General features: G+C 39.0%; 1 protein-coding gene across 1 annotated transcript; it reads left to right on the forward strand.

Annotated features, from left to right (window-relative positions):
* Positions 1-1,884: 1,884 nt before the first annotated feature.
* LOC119580126 (probable Bax inhibitor 1) lies at positions 1,885-13,064 on the forward strand. Its single transcript, XM_037928073.1, has 5 exons — positions 1,885-2,233; positions 6,739-7,021; positions 10,373-10,546; positions 10,883-11,053; positions 11,250-13,064. The coding sequence occupies exons 1-5, from the start codon at positions 2,184-2,186 to the stop codon at positions 11,280-11,282; spliced, it is 711 nt and encodes a 236-aa protein (XP_037784001.1). The 5' UTR covers positions 1,885-2,183; the 3' UTR covers positions 11,283-13,064.
* Positions 13,065-13,659: the final 595 nt, after the last annotated feature.

The raw sequence follows: 13,659 nt of genomic DNA on the forward strand, positions 1-13,659 counted from the left end.
TCATCATGTAGTGCAGTATCCCTTGATACATTAAAGGAGTTTGGTTTTGCGTTAGATTTGCAGCCTACCCACACTACCATCAGTGGCATTACGGGTAACACGACCAGCTCCCTTGGAAGGAAAGTCCTAATCATCAAGATTGGTGGTGTTACATTTCCCCATTCATTCATTGTTGTGAAGAGAAATTTCACTCCGGGTAATTTATTACTCGGTCACGATTTTTTGTTCAGGAGTGGTATTTCCTTACATCCTCAGAGTAATTCAATCACCTTCAATGGCCAAACCCATATCACCCATCGATGTTGATATATGAAGATTGTAAAAAAAACGGAATACCCACACGTGTTCAACAAACATTCCCCCTCCCTCCCTCTCCCTCCCCACCCCACCATCCCTCAGACCCCAGTACAGCCGCCCGCTGTTCCTCCTCCCCAACTCCCATTATCCCACCGCTGCCACCACTTGTGAGGATTTCACAATACAGGCTGAAACAAAGTCTATGGCGGTTTAAACTTTATTCTTGGTCACGAAAAGATATCACGGACTATAGCACAGGTACTTCGTGGAAGACGGCCAAGAGATGTATACGGTGTGGAATCACGGCACGAACTGGCGAATCCCAGGAGACACGTTGGGCAGGTCAGTCATCCTTCAGCGTGAGTTGTTCCACGGGTATCCTTCCACAGGTCAGCTTGGCGTCGACTTGGGTCGCTAGCCTCGCTCGGGTCAGGTCATACCGCTGGCTGCGGTCCGCCGTAGACGCGACGCTACGAGCCTCGCCCAGGTACCCCCGCTATGATGACACGGCCGGCTGGGTGGCATGGGGCGTGCTATCTTCCGTTATGTCCGCAGCCAGGAAGTCCGTAGTAAATCGGCATGAATATTATTCTGATAAAAAGAGAGAGAGAGAGAGAGAGAGAGAGAGAGAGGAGGGAAAGAGAGAGAAAGATTGATAGATAGAGAGAGAGAGAGAGAGAGGAGAGAGAGAGAGAGAGAGAGAGAGAGAGAGAGAGAGAGAGAGAGAGACAGAGAGAGACAGAGAGAGAGAGTGAGACACACACACACACACACACACACACACACACAGAGTGAGAGAGAGAGAGATGAGAGAGAGAGAGAGAGAGAGAGAGGGTAGGAGAGAGGGGGAGGGGGAGGGAGAGGGAGAGAGAGAGAGGACAGAGAGATAGGAGAGAGAGAGAGAGAGAGAGAGAGAGAGAGAGAGAGAGAGAGAGAGAGAGAGAGAGAGAGAGAGAGAGAGAGAGAGGAGAGAGAGAGAGAGAGAGAGGAGGGGGGGAGGAAGAGGGAGAAAGAGAGAGGAGAGAGAGAGAGGGGGGGAGGAGAGAGAAGAGAGAGAGAGAGAGAGGGAGAGAGAGAGAGAGAGACGAGAGAGAAGAAAGAGAGAGAGGAGAAGAAAGAGAGAGAGAGAGAGAGAAGGACAAAAGAAAGAAGAGAGAGAGATGAGGAGAGAGGGAAAGAGAAGAGAGGGGGAGGAAGATGGTGAAAGATAGATAGATAGATAGATAGAGAAAAGAGAGAGAGAGAGAGAGAGAGAGAGAGAGAGAGAGAGAGAGAGAGAGAGAGAGAGAGAGAGAGAGGAGATGGAGAGAGAATAGTCTAGAATATCATATCTAGAATATTAAAGGTCCCGCGATCCTTAAGCCACGTACAGATACTTTGAGTGATTCAAGGCCCTGTTATTCGATTCCTTTGACACCATATCTCAAGATATAATATTGATACAAATATCGAAACAATTAAGCAACGTTGAAAAGACAAATTAATAAATTATCCATAATTATATATCTGATTAACCTGAAAAACACAAATTCGAGTGATGAAACTCAAATGAAGTAATGATATACATCACATTACAAACCGCGATACGAACAGTTTGACGTCACGTAAACTGCCTGATGCAACTTCCGCCTGTGACTTTCCTTCATTTTCACTCAACCTCAGTAGGATTTAGTCACATCATCTTCCAACACGGACAATCGCACAGACGCATTCATTCTCCCGAAAAAAATCAAGAGAAGGGAGAGGAAAGGGAGCCTAGAATTTAAGTTTTGCGCTGATAAGCCTGTGGCCCGAGAGAGACGGTCGCCATTTAAGTCACGGGAGAGAAGGAGTTCGCAAGTTCCCGAGAGAAAAGGGAGGATTTTGAGCTGAAAAAAAGCGTCGCCATGGCTGGACTTACCTTCGAGAGGTTTTCTCGGGGTCTCACGGAGAACCTGTGAGTATTTTGGGATCGTGATGGGTCGTGTTTTGCGGTGATGTAAGAAACGAAGAAGGACCTGTAGAGGAAGTACCCTTTGACCCTTATGGGAAGGTTTTGACATTTTTTTCCGATATGATTGTCAATTTAGGAGTTGATTTTGATCGCGACTCGAAAATGTTATGCTGTTATCCCGAGACATACCGTGTGTGTTTGGTTTGCCAGATCTTGGCCCTGAATTACTAGCAGAGAAATGTAAAGAGTGTACGTGACCTCTGTCAGTGACCCTGCTGGCGCTATGACCTCAGTGATTCCTACCCTTGCGTGCGAAATGAAATCCGGCACTTGCTACCGACGCACCCCACAGAGACCCAAAAGCCCCAAAACCAGGTCGTCATGCGATCTCTAAATACCAAAGCCCACCTCTCCTGCCTCCTCTTATCCCCTAGACCAGGGGGGCAATCTGCCATATCCCCCTTTATTAGCACTTCATGTCTAATTACAGGACATGCGACATTAAGAACCCCGGCTGTGTGAGAGAGCTGTGGTCTTAGTCTCTGCAGTGAAGGTGGGATCACTGCAGCTGTTTATTACTCTACTTTTTATGCTCTTGAAGATGACTGGAACCATTTCCCTCTATCTTTTTGCATCGCTCTTGATAACATTAACCTATAATACAGTTTACAATAGAACTCCCCAGATGTAGAGGAAAATGAATGTCCAGTAAGCACCCAGAAGGCAACCATAGTAGATAACAGAGAGGGAGGGAAATGGACACTGCCATCTTATAGAGCATTAGAAATAGAGTAATAAACCAAAAGGTACAGGTGCAGTGGCCTCATATTTACTGCAATAGGATGAAAAAATCTGCTGCATATCACTGCTCAGAGACTATGTCCACAACACTCACTCAGCCGGAATTCTTATTGCTCTTTTTTAATGGGCACGGATTGCTAATAAAGGAGGGTACAGGGCGGCTTCCCCCGTTTCTAGGGAGTAAATAGAAGGTAGGAAAGGTTAGATCTGGATTTTGGGTCTGCATGATACCCTGGATGTGGGCATTGCTATCGGTAACAAATACCAAATGAATATATGTACAGTAAATTTAATCCAAAATCAAACCGCAAATCAATGGGGCAAGTGATGTCTTGACCCAACAGTGGTGAACAAACCATCACATATTGGTTAAGATAATGCGATAATACAATATGAAATCATATCGTATTAAATCCATGGGATTCCAGGAGGCATAACTCCCTGGCTAGGTACATATAATACCACTGGAGCCCTCTGGCTTAGGAATATATAGAATGCATTTTATAAATTAAATGGGGTCCAGGGGGCAAATCTCCCTGGCTAGGGAATATATAGATCATATTGTATCAAACCCATGGGTGTCCAGGGAAGCAGATCCCCCTGGCTAGGCATGCATAATACCATGGGGGTCTAGTGGGCATACACCCCTAGGGAATATATAGATCATAGTGTATAAATCCCACAGGGTTAATATTAGGTTGGTTATATTAGTTAGGATGTGTTGTACGATTACCAAGGAGGTTTTGTATGGTGTGAAATCCTGTAGGTTTTATTGAACAGATTATTTGATTGACTTGTCTGTCTAGACTTTCAAGGACGGTGGGCATGTTTGTAGACTTACATTAGCCGATTTTGATGTGTGTGTGTGTGGGGGGGGGAGGTTATGCATTTTTGTTTGATATTATTATTTCAGCCTGTTTTACCCTGTAATTTCCCATTAGAAATAAAGAAAACATTTATCTGCAAATGCTGAATGGAAATTAACTCCACAGTGATCGGGCAAGGCAGAGCACCCAGCTATGGCAAGATGGCTATCAGGTGTCAGTTAGAAAGCATTTAAGGTTTATGTAATAATTTTTGCATATTCCTAGAAGTACCTCCAAGCATGATGACTTGTGTAATAGGGACTGGTTTATCTTTACATTATGAACATGCTAAACTAGGCAAATTGAAGATGATATTCGTGCAGAGGACAAAAATTTCTATCATTGGTAAAATAAATAATCTGCAAACAATCAGTAATGCTACAATCAAAGAAAAAAATCTCGGAAAGCATCACTCACAGCCTAAGTCCATTTGGGTCAGCTCTCACTTGCCGTGCATGTGTGTATGTGCCCCCGGCAGATGGTCCCGCCATGCCATGGCATGTGCGTACATGCCACCCATCGACAATGGGTTAAAGCAGCTGTACCATACAATGCACTAACCTCTTGGATCTGGGTGCTTCGCTGCCAGCATGTGACCCAAAATCTGGGCATAAGGCTTAAGCGGTTACTCTGACAAGTGTGTGACTTATAGGCCGGGTGTACACAAACACTCATGTGCAATGACAAGACTCTATGTCCTCCTTTTCAATGTTAATTTCTCTTTACCTGCACAAGTATTGCCACATATTTATCAATGGAAATAATACAATAACCTTTTCTTAAATGCCCATTGAGCCTAATCACCCTACAAGAGCTTTGTGCACTTGTTGCGAGTCATTCCGATAACCCTGGCCTTCAGCCTAAATTCACATGATGACAATTTCCTGTCACCCTGGCCCTCAGCCTATTTTTTCCATAATGGTATGTTCACATCTGCTCCACAAGCCATATTTTTCATGACGTGATGGCCACGCCATCCAGATTGTAGTGTTAATATTTGCCATCTAGCATGTAGGCCCGGTGCATCATGTCATGAATAATGCCATCTGTTGCTAATGGATTGGTAACATTAATAGTTATAGAAATGGAACTTTTCCCTCCAAAATCAAGAAATGGGGTTAAACAGGTGATGTCAGATAGTCTTTGTGGTTGAGTCCTTAGTGACTTGGTATTTATTGAGACATGTATGTGTAAAATAGTAATAGTAATAGGTAAATAAACAAATAAAGTAAAACTATTGTCAGTAGTGCATATTCTTGGAACCAGGGTTCTTGTTTGTTATAAACAGATATTACACATAATTGTATGAACTGCAGCTTATGTTAATTTCCAGTGCAAACCTTTAGGTATGAGTTAGCGAGTCCCACTCTCCTTTCCTTACAACAGCATACACACAGGTCTTCATAATATGACCGCTGATTCTAAATTCCATCAGATAGATATAAGCACTATGAAATCATCCTTACTTATGAGTGGCCTATAGAATCAAGGGAAGTTTTCATTGTTTAGTGTCTCGGGTAATTGAATGTTCTGTATTTTTTTTTTTTTTTTTTTTTTTTTCTTTTCTTTTCTTTTCTTTTCTTTTCTTTTCTTTTCTTTCCCCCTGATATTAGGCACTGAAATTTTCTGGTATACTGTGAATACAGTTAGAAGTCATATCTGATTTTGCTCTAGTTAATTTCTTCACAATTGAAAATATATCAAAGTTACACCCATAGCAAGACAGTGATTACTGTTGTCTAAACATTGCATTTGCTGCACATACATATGGATTACCTTTGAAAATTAAAGATATTTTGCATACATTGCATATAGCTATTAGAGTCTGTGTACCTAACCAATCAAGTGCATGTCATATATATTCAGTGCACTGTACATGATTCTAATGAAGGACTGATGAATGAAAGAAGGGAGATTAGAAATAAACTTTGAGGTCAGTTAGCTGGTCATCCAGAATTAAATGGCATGTTGGAAACACACAATTAAATAAGTAATTTACTGTTTATAAAGCACCAAAACATATGCAATAAGATTACTACACAAGGAAGGAACTGAGAACAAAATCTGTTGCTAGTTTTTCAACAAGGAGAGGGAAAGGGTTAAAATGAGTAAATAAAGAACCATATCCTGAATTTCACGTAGCTGTTGCTTATTCTAATCTGATGTATGACATTTTTATTTCTTAAAACTTGAATTTTTAATGTGAGTAGCAAACAAAATATCAGTTACTTGCCAAGGAAAAATGGAATGAATGTAATTATTGTGAACAAGGTGAATATACTTGATAATCCTACAAGGTTTGTCTGGGGAAAACATTAACACTGTCATGTCAGGAGATGCTGGATCACATCCTATAATGTCATGGTAGATCTTTGTGTCAGTCCAAATGAGTCTGCTTGTAGTGCACTTTTTCTCCTTAGCTGTTGAGGAGAAACAGGCCACAAGGAGATGGCTTAAAATTTCATTTTAGCATCATCATCCCCCCCCCCCCACACACACACACACACGCACATCAATTTTATTAATTTCTTGAAGGATCTTGGCTTAAAAGTCATTAATATTATTTATTTTAGATGTTGATAAAAGACACTTGAATGAACACCACAACTTTGCTTATCGATTTGAAGTCATGATTGGTGATTTTATTTCTTTATTCATTCATTATTCATTCTTGTCAATCAATGTTGCAAAAGTAATGTATTCCACAACATTGTTTTGGTGGTTAGTATAAGGGAAGATTAGTACTGTAGGCTAAAGCATTTAGCCTTATGCATTTTCTTTCATTTTATGTAAAGGTGAAAGAATTTTGACAATTCTCATATGGTGTTTTTATCTTTACAGGGAGACTCCAGTGAGGACACACTTGAAAAATGTATATGCTACCTTCACCCTAGCTACCATAGCAGCAACTGCTGGTGGCTATGCCCACATGTTCAGCACCCTCATTGGTGCTGGTCTTCTCACTGGTCTGGGTGCCATTGGGGCACTCATATGGCTCACAATCACACCTTACGATGGCAAGAACCAGCTGCAGCGACTTTCTCTCCTTGGCGCCTTTGCCTTCCTGACTGGCTGTAACCTTGGCCCCTTGCTGAATCTGGCTGTGATGGTCAACCCCACTCTGGTAATAAAATAATTTTTATAAAACACTACTTAACCAAACCATCAAAAGGAGAAAAAGAGGAAGGGGAGATTTTAAAAACGAAAAAAGGGAGGGGGGACTAGTGTAATTCTGTAAATGATATTTTAAAAATTTTTGCAGCTTATCTTATTTAATTTTTCAAAAAATTTAAAATTCAAACCCTGACCCAAGAACAAGGATTGGAAAAAAGTTAACATACTTAATTTTACCAAATTCACTTCAATCAACCCCCCTTCCATTCCTCCTCCTTCCTCCCCCCGGGGGGGGGTTTTTTTTTTTTACCTCTTTCGAAACCCCCCTCCCCCGGGAAAACCCCCCCCCTTTCCCCCACCCCCCCCCTTCTGATACCCTTCTTCCCCCCCCTGCCTAATCCCCCCCTTATCCCCCCTCCCCCCCCCCCTCCCCTTTTATTCCTTTTTCCAAAATCATCTATTCCCTTTTTTTTTTTTTTTCTTTTTTTTTTTCCCCTCCTTTTCTCCTCCCTTTTTTTCTCTTCCTCTCTACCAATTAAAAAAAAAAAAAACCCCCCCCCCCCCCCCCCCCCCCCATTTCCAACACTTACACATGTACGCTTACATGCATGAGCATACGCGCATATGCACAACACCCTTACATGCACCTTCCACCACTCACTTACACTCACACTAACTCACACTCACCTCACATCACACTACTCACTCACTCACGGAGAGAGAGAGAGAGGAGAGAGGAGAGAGAGAGAGAGAGAGAGAGAGAGAGAGAGAGAGAGAGAGAGAGAGAGAGAGAGAGACTGACTGACTGACTGACTGACTGACTGACTGACTGAAACCATAAATGCATAGCTTATACTCTGGCCATAAACCACTGCATAATCTATTTCCAGGGGAAAGTAATAAAAAAAAAATCAATTACTGATCCCAAAAGTAATCAAAGTAATTGGTTAAAAAAAAAGTTAAGCTATTTTGTAAGTGATTTGGGACAAAGGGTTATCATGCTCAATGTTCAAGTGTTCTCCTGCTTCCATTCTCTCTCTTTTCCCCCCCCGGGGGGAAAAAAAAAAAAGGGCCCGGAACCCAACCGCCCGGGCCCTTTAAAAAACCCCCGGACCCCCCATTCTCCCCCCTCCTTAAAAAAAAACCCCCCCTTCGGGGGGCCAAAAACCCTCTATAAAAAACCCCCCCTGCACCTCTCCCCTATCTCCCTCCCCCCTTCCCTCTCCCTCATCTCCCCTCCCCTCTCTCCCTCCATCTTCACCTCAACCCCCCTTCTCTCTCTCTCTTCTCTCCTCTCTCCTCTCCTCTCCTCTCTCCCTCTCTCTCCTCTCCCTCCTCTCTCTCTCTCCCCCTCTCCCCCCCCTCTCCCTTTTCCTCTCCCTCTCCCCCTCCCCTCTCCCCCCCTCTCTCCTCCCCCTCCTCTCTCTCTCTACTCTCTCTTCTCTCTCTCTCTCTCTCTCTCTCTTCTCCCCCCCTCCCCCCCTCCCCTCTCCCCCCTCTCCTCTCCCTCCCCCCCCTCCTCTCTCTCCCCTCTCTCTCATTTTTGTCTGAGTCTTCCATTTGTTGGATTCCATTGATCTCTTTCTGGTCCTTTGTTGCTTTTCACTGCTGGATGTAAAATCTTGTGTAATAAAGTAGTCAAAAGTTGGTATTAATTTCTTAATATGTTAAAACCAATTTTTTGTTCTGGACCCTCTACACATTTAATTTGTCTGTATTAGCATTTGTGTATGGTCTTTGTCCATGATTTATAGATAACAAGGGGCTCCATGAGACAAACCAAGAGGATTACAGGTGAGCAAATGTAAAATATGAGAAACAGTTGATCTTTTTGTGTTGGCAAGAACTGCACAGAGCAAACTAGCTTATTTATTTATTTGGGACCGGTTTCAGTAATGTTTTGCTTTCCACTGGGAGGAGTGCTTGTGTCTAACTCACCTCTGTCGGTAATCCACCCTACTCGTATATGCCTTTGATGCCATGTCAGAAATTTACATGTTCTTAAATACTTAGATCAAACAGCTGAATGGCTATTTGTCAAGCAGGACTCTCACAGGTCAGCAGAGGGGATACAGTACCTAATTCAGTTTTGGGGATAATTTGGGCACTAGCTATGACCATGTGAAATTGCTAAATGTGATGAACTTACCAATTGTGAGACTTTGTCGTATCAATTTAAGTTTGTAAATGGAAAGTGTCACAAGTGAGTTTTTGGTGTTCTTATTTTTTTGTATGTTGCAAGAGGATTAAAATCTTGGTCATGTATATTTTAAAGATATAAAAATAAATGATTTTATTTTATTGTTATTCCTTCCCTCATTTTCTTTTGTAATGAAAACAAAAATAATTGGAAAGGATAGATTGGGAGTTCTAAGTCATCAGTATCTACAGTATATATTCTGCAATCATGCCAGAGGAATGTAATGCTGTTGAAATTATTTACTGTAAGCAGCTTCTAGGCTCCAATTTCAAGACTCTTCTCAAATTTTCTTATTATGTTTTGTCTTCTGATTAATGCCAAAAGAGACTTGGACCATCATATATTGAAGCCCTGGAATGTGCATTCTGGTCTAACTGTCGGGTGTTTAAGGCCAGGAAAACTAGAAAGGGTCTTTAGAGTTCCAGTTTGCATTAGAGGAAGCATTATATACTAGTAAGATAATTTTTGATAATCTGAGTTCAAGGTTCGAGTCACCGGCCGGCTTGTTGTTCCCTTGGGCAAGGAACTTCACCTCAATTGCCTACCTAGCCACTGGGTGGGCAAGCCAGCCCAAGCCCAAGTCAGTGCTGGTCCCAAGCCCGGATAAAATAGAGAGAATGATTACCTAAAAGGTAACACCAGCACTCTCCGTGGAAAGGAATTGGGGACCCTACCACGTACTCGCTTCAAATCATCACAACATGAAAACTACAATTAAGTATCATGCTGTGACCATGGCTGCTCAAACATGAGCCTACTGTTTAACCGTTCCTGCTGGGTGACGTGTTTGGACGTAATTGCGAACTGCATGGTTGGCCGGTTCAGCTTGTACACGTGGCAACACGCCAGAGTGCGTGGAGCAGGGCGTTGGGTTAATGCAGCGGACTCCCGCACCCACTGTCTGGCCACTGCCAGATATCACCAGAGTTTAATTGCTCTCAGAGATTTCTGACAACCTGGAATAATGGGTAAAAAAAAAAAAAAAAAAAAAAAAAAAAAAAAAAAAAAAAAAAAAAAAAAAAAAATATTTATTTATCTATTTATTTATTTATTAGTTTAACTAAATTTTCTTTGAGTGACTTTTTATTTTTATTATTATTATTAATGTATTACTAATCAAATTCTGATTATTCTGATGGTTGTATCATTTTTTTTTTTCAGGTATTGCAAGCTCTGCTTGGCACAAGTGTGGTATTTGCCTGCTTCTCCCTGTCAGCTCTCTATGCTCCTCGTGGCCATTACCTCTACCTTGGAGGTACACTGATGTCAGCCTTGTCCACTCTTTTCTGGCTCTCCATGCTGAACTTCTTCTTTGGCTCTCGTCTCCTTTTCCAGGTAAGTGCAACAATGAAGGTAACAACTTTTAGAAAAGCCTGATATCTGTAAAAATTACATCTTGATAATTGTTAAATTTTCAACTATTTGAAGTTAATAAGTCCAGAAATTACCTTGTATTATTTTATATACATTAGTCATGTAGCTGATAAAAGTTTTCTTTATGTAATGGTAACAGTACTTGGTTTCCCTGAGATTTAATTACAATCTGAGCTTGGAAATTATTGCTGCACTGTAGTAAACAGTTTTCTAAGCTTGCTCTTCAAAGCTTACAAATGGGTAATCTGTGTAATAGTCTTTCATAGGTTAATAACAACATTTTTTAACAATTTTCAGGCAAATTTGTACATTGGACTTGCAGTCATGTGTGGCTTCATAGTTTATGACACTCAGCTCATTGTTGAGAAAGCACGACGAGGAGACAAGGACTATGTGATGCACAGTGTTGAGCTGTTCATTGACTTTGTTGCAGTGTTCAAGCGCCTTCTCATTATCCTCACAGACAAGGTATTTGCTTTGAGATATATCACATGATGCATATTTGATAACTGACATAAATTAGTAAACATGCTGAAGCTGTTGTATGATGTACAAAAATTTTATACACAAGTAGAGTGATCATTTCAAATTTGCAGTAAGGTGACTTTGCTTTAATTCTGTATCCTGGAGTTGCAAACATTTAACTAGCATTCTATTTTTCCAGGAGGCACAGAGCAAGAGGAAGAACCGTGATTAAGTAAGATGCCACAGATGTAGTTTAGAAGATACGGTATCCAAGGTTCCAAATTTTTGATTGGGTGGGAGGGGGGAGAGGGAATATATATGAGAAGAAAACTATATATGAATTGGGAGGCCCTAAAAATAGTGTTCATATGCATAGGTAATAGGTCTTTCTAAAAGTTTCATAAATATCACTAATTTTATTTGAAAAGAATTGTGATTGATATACTGCAAGAGGCATGTGTAAAATAACATTTAGTGCATCATGAGAGCTTGTAATTTATATTGAAAAATAAATAGTGGTTTTCTTATTTTGCAAGTCAGCCACTTTCTTTTATAAACAGTATGTTAAAATCACCTTACAACAAATGATGTTAACATACAGGAAAGTTAAAAATGCCACATTGTGCACCCTGCTCACACATGTCCAGGAGCCAGTACAATATGCACATGTCACATTGCAACCTATTTTCCATATTCTGTTGTTTGTGTTTAGCAATCATGTTTTTCACCATTATCCAACAACAGCCTGATTATCATAAACTGTTCAGCATCATGCCCTTCCTCAGGGACATCATTTTATATAACAAATGTTTCTTCTTTAATAATAGCTGCTGTTGGAAGTTGGCTCATAAAATTCAGGCCTGTTAATATGGTTTTCATTGGTCAGAGCTTCTAACATTAGTTTAAGGAGAAACTGCCAAGGAATATGAGACACCTTTGCACTTGTCCATCATTTCAGAGAGTGTATAATTAGTTTATAGAGGATAAACAGATCCCAACACATCACATATAGATATTAATGTACAGTTTGTTTGATGATGTATATGGAAGATGTTGCTGCTTTAACCAAAGTTCTTAGTGTATTTGACAGATCTTTTTCCTTCAATTGGACTTTCATTCCACAAGTTTTTTATTTTTAATGAAGTAATGCAATAGTTAAACCTTTTTTTTTTTTCAGTTATCTAAGTACAAAAATATTGTTTTCTTTCATGCCCCATGGTAGAATCATGGTTATATTCATTTTCTCTTTACAATACAATATAAATTTATTTTTAATGTTCTACTTGGTTTTCATCATCAGTATTCGTGGGCAGTATTGTATTGTTGCATGGAGCCTTTACTGAAAAAAATAGACTTCCTGTGATTATGTTTGTTTTGCATAGTTGCAAAGTAATGAAAATTATTTTGAGAATGGAATGGATACATTTTATGTTGAATAAAATATTTATGTACATTGTTATTATAAGTCCAGTTTATCTGATGTCCTTGAAATGGCATATTATGTTCAGAATACTGATGCTAATGGGTGAAGATATCTACAGTTTTCATTTTGGTATTTTATACTTGGATTTGATGACTTCATACTTAATATCTAATCTTAGATATATTTTGATACAATAAAGGCAAACTGGAGAAAGTGGTTTCTGATGTCTACTCCACATGGTCTCAAGTGTCTGAACTGTGCTGATTAATGCTGTTTGTATCAATAAATATGTTAACTTCTTTATTTGCAGAAGGATTAGAACTAATATTTACCATTTCAAAATCAGTAGATGGGTTTGTGAAATTGGCATAGCTCTCCCAATTTTGTTGCAGACAGCATGGAATGTTTGAAATGAGATTTTGATTTTTTTTTTCCTTTTGATCAGAATTTCAAGTGATCCTAATTTTCCTGTGGTAGAAAAAATATATGTTGTGGAATATTGCTTACTGGACACTTGTAAGGAATATATTATAAGGATATTTTTGGTGTCTGTTGATGTCATGATTGTCAATAAAAAAAAACTTTTGCAAATTTGATTTCTTTGACCAGATAACATATATTATCACTATATTAGTGAATGTGATTGATATATATATATATATTATATATATATATATATATATATATATATATATATATATATATATATACACACACACACACACACACACACCACACACACACCACCCCACACACACACACACACCCCCAAAACACAACCACACAACACACACAAATTATATATATATATATATAATTTTATATAATATAATATAATATATATATAATAAATTTTTATATATTAATTTATTTTATTATATAATATATATTTATATAATATATTTTATATTATATTTTTTATATATTTATATAAAAATTTTTAATAATAAAAATATATATTATTAATATATTATATATTATATATATATATATATTGTTGTTTATTAATTAAAAAAAAAACCCAAAAAAATATATTATATATAATAATTTAAAAATATAAAAATATATAATATATATAAAAATTTTAAATTATATAATATATATAAATTATATATATAAATTATTATATAATTATATTATATATATATATAAACTTATATTATACCCCTATTATATTTATATATAT

This window comes from Penaeus monodon, chromosome 13 (genome assembly GCF_015228065.2).
Source record: "Penaeus monodon isolate SGIC_2016 chromosome 13, NSTDA_Pmon_1, whole genome shotgun sequence".
In the NCBI taxonomy this organism is placed as follows: Eukaryota; Metazoa; Arthropoda; class Malacostraca; order Decapoda; family Penaeidae; genus Penaeus; species Penaeus monodon.

Coding starts and splice junctions, on each gene's coding strand:
- LOC119580126 (XM_037928073.1), top strand. CDS start 2,184: ATGGCTGGACTTACCTTCGAGAGGTTTTCTCGGGGTCTCACGGAGAAC. Junction 7,022..10,372: donor TGATGGTCAACCCCACTCTG/GTAATAAAATAA, acceptor TTTTTTTTTCAG/GTATTGCAAGCTCTGCTTGG. Junction 11,054..11,249: donor TCATTATCCTCACAGACAAG/GTATTTGCTTTG, acceptor CTATTTTTCCAG/GAGGCACAGAGCAAGAGGAA.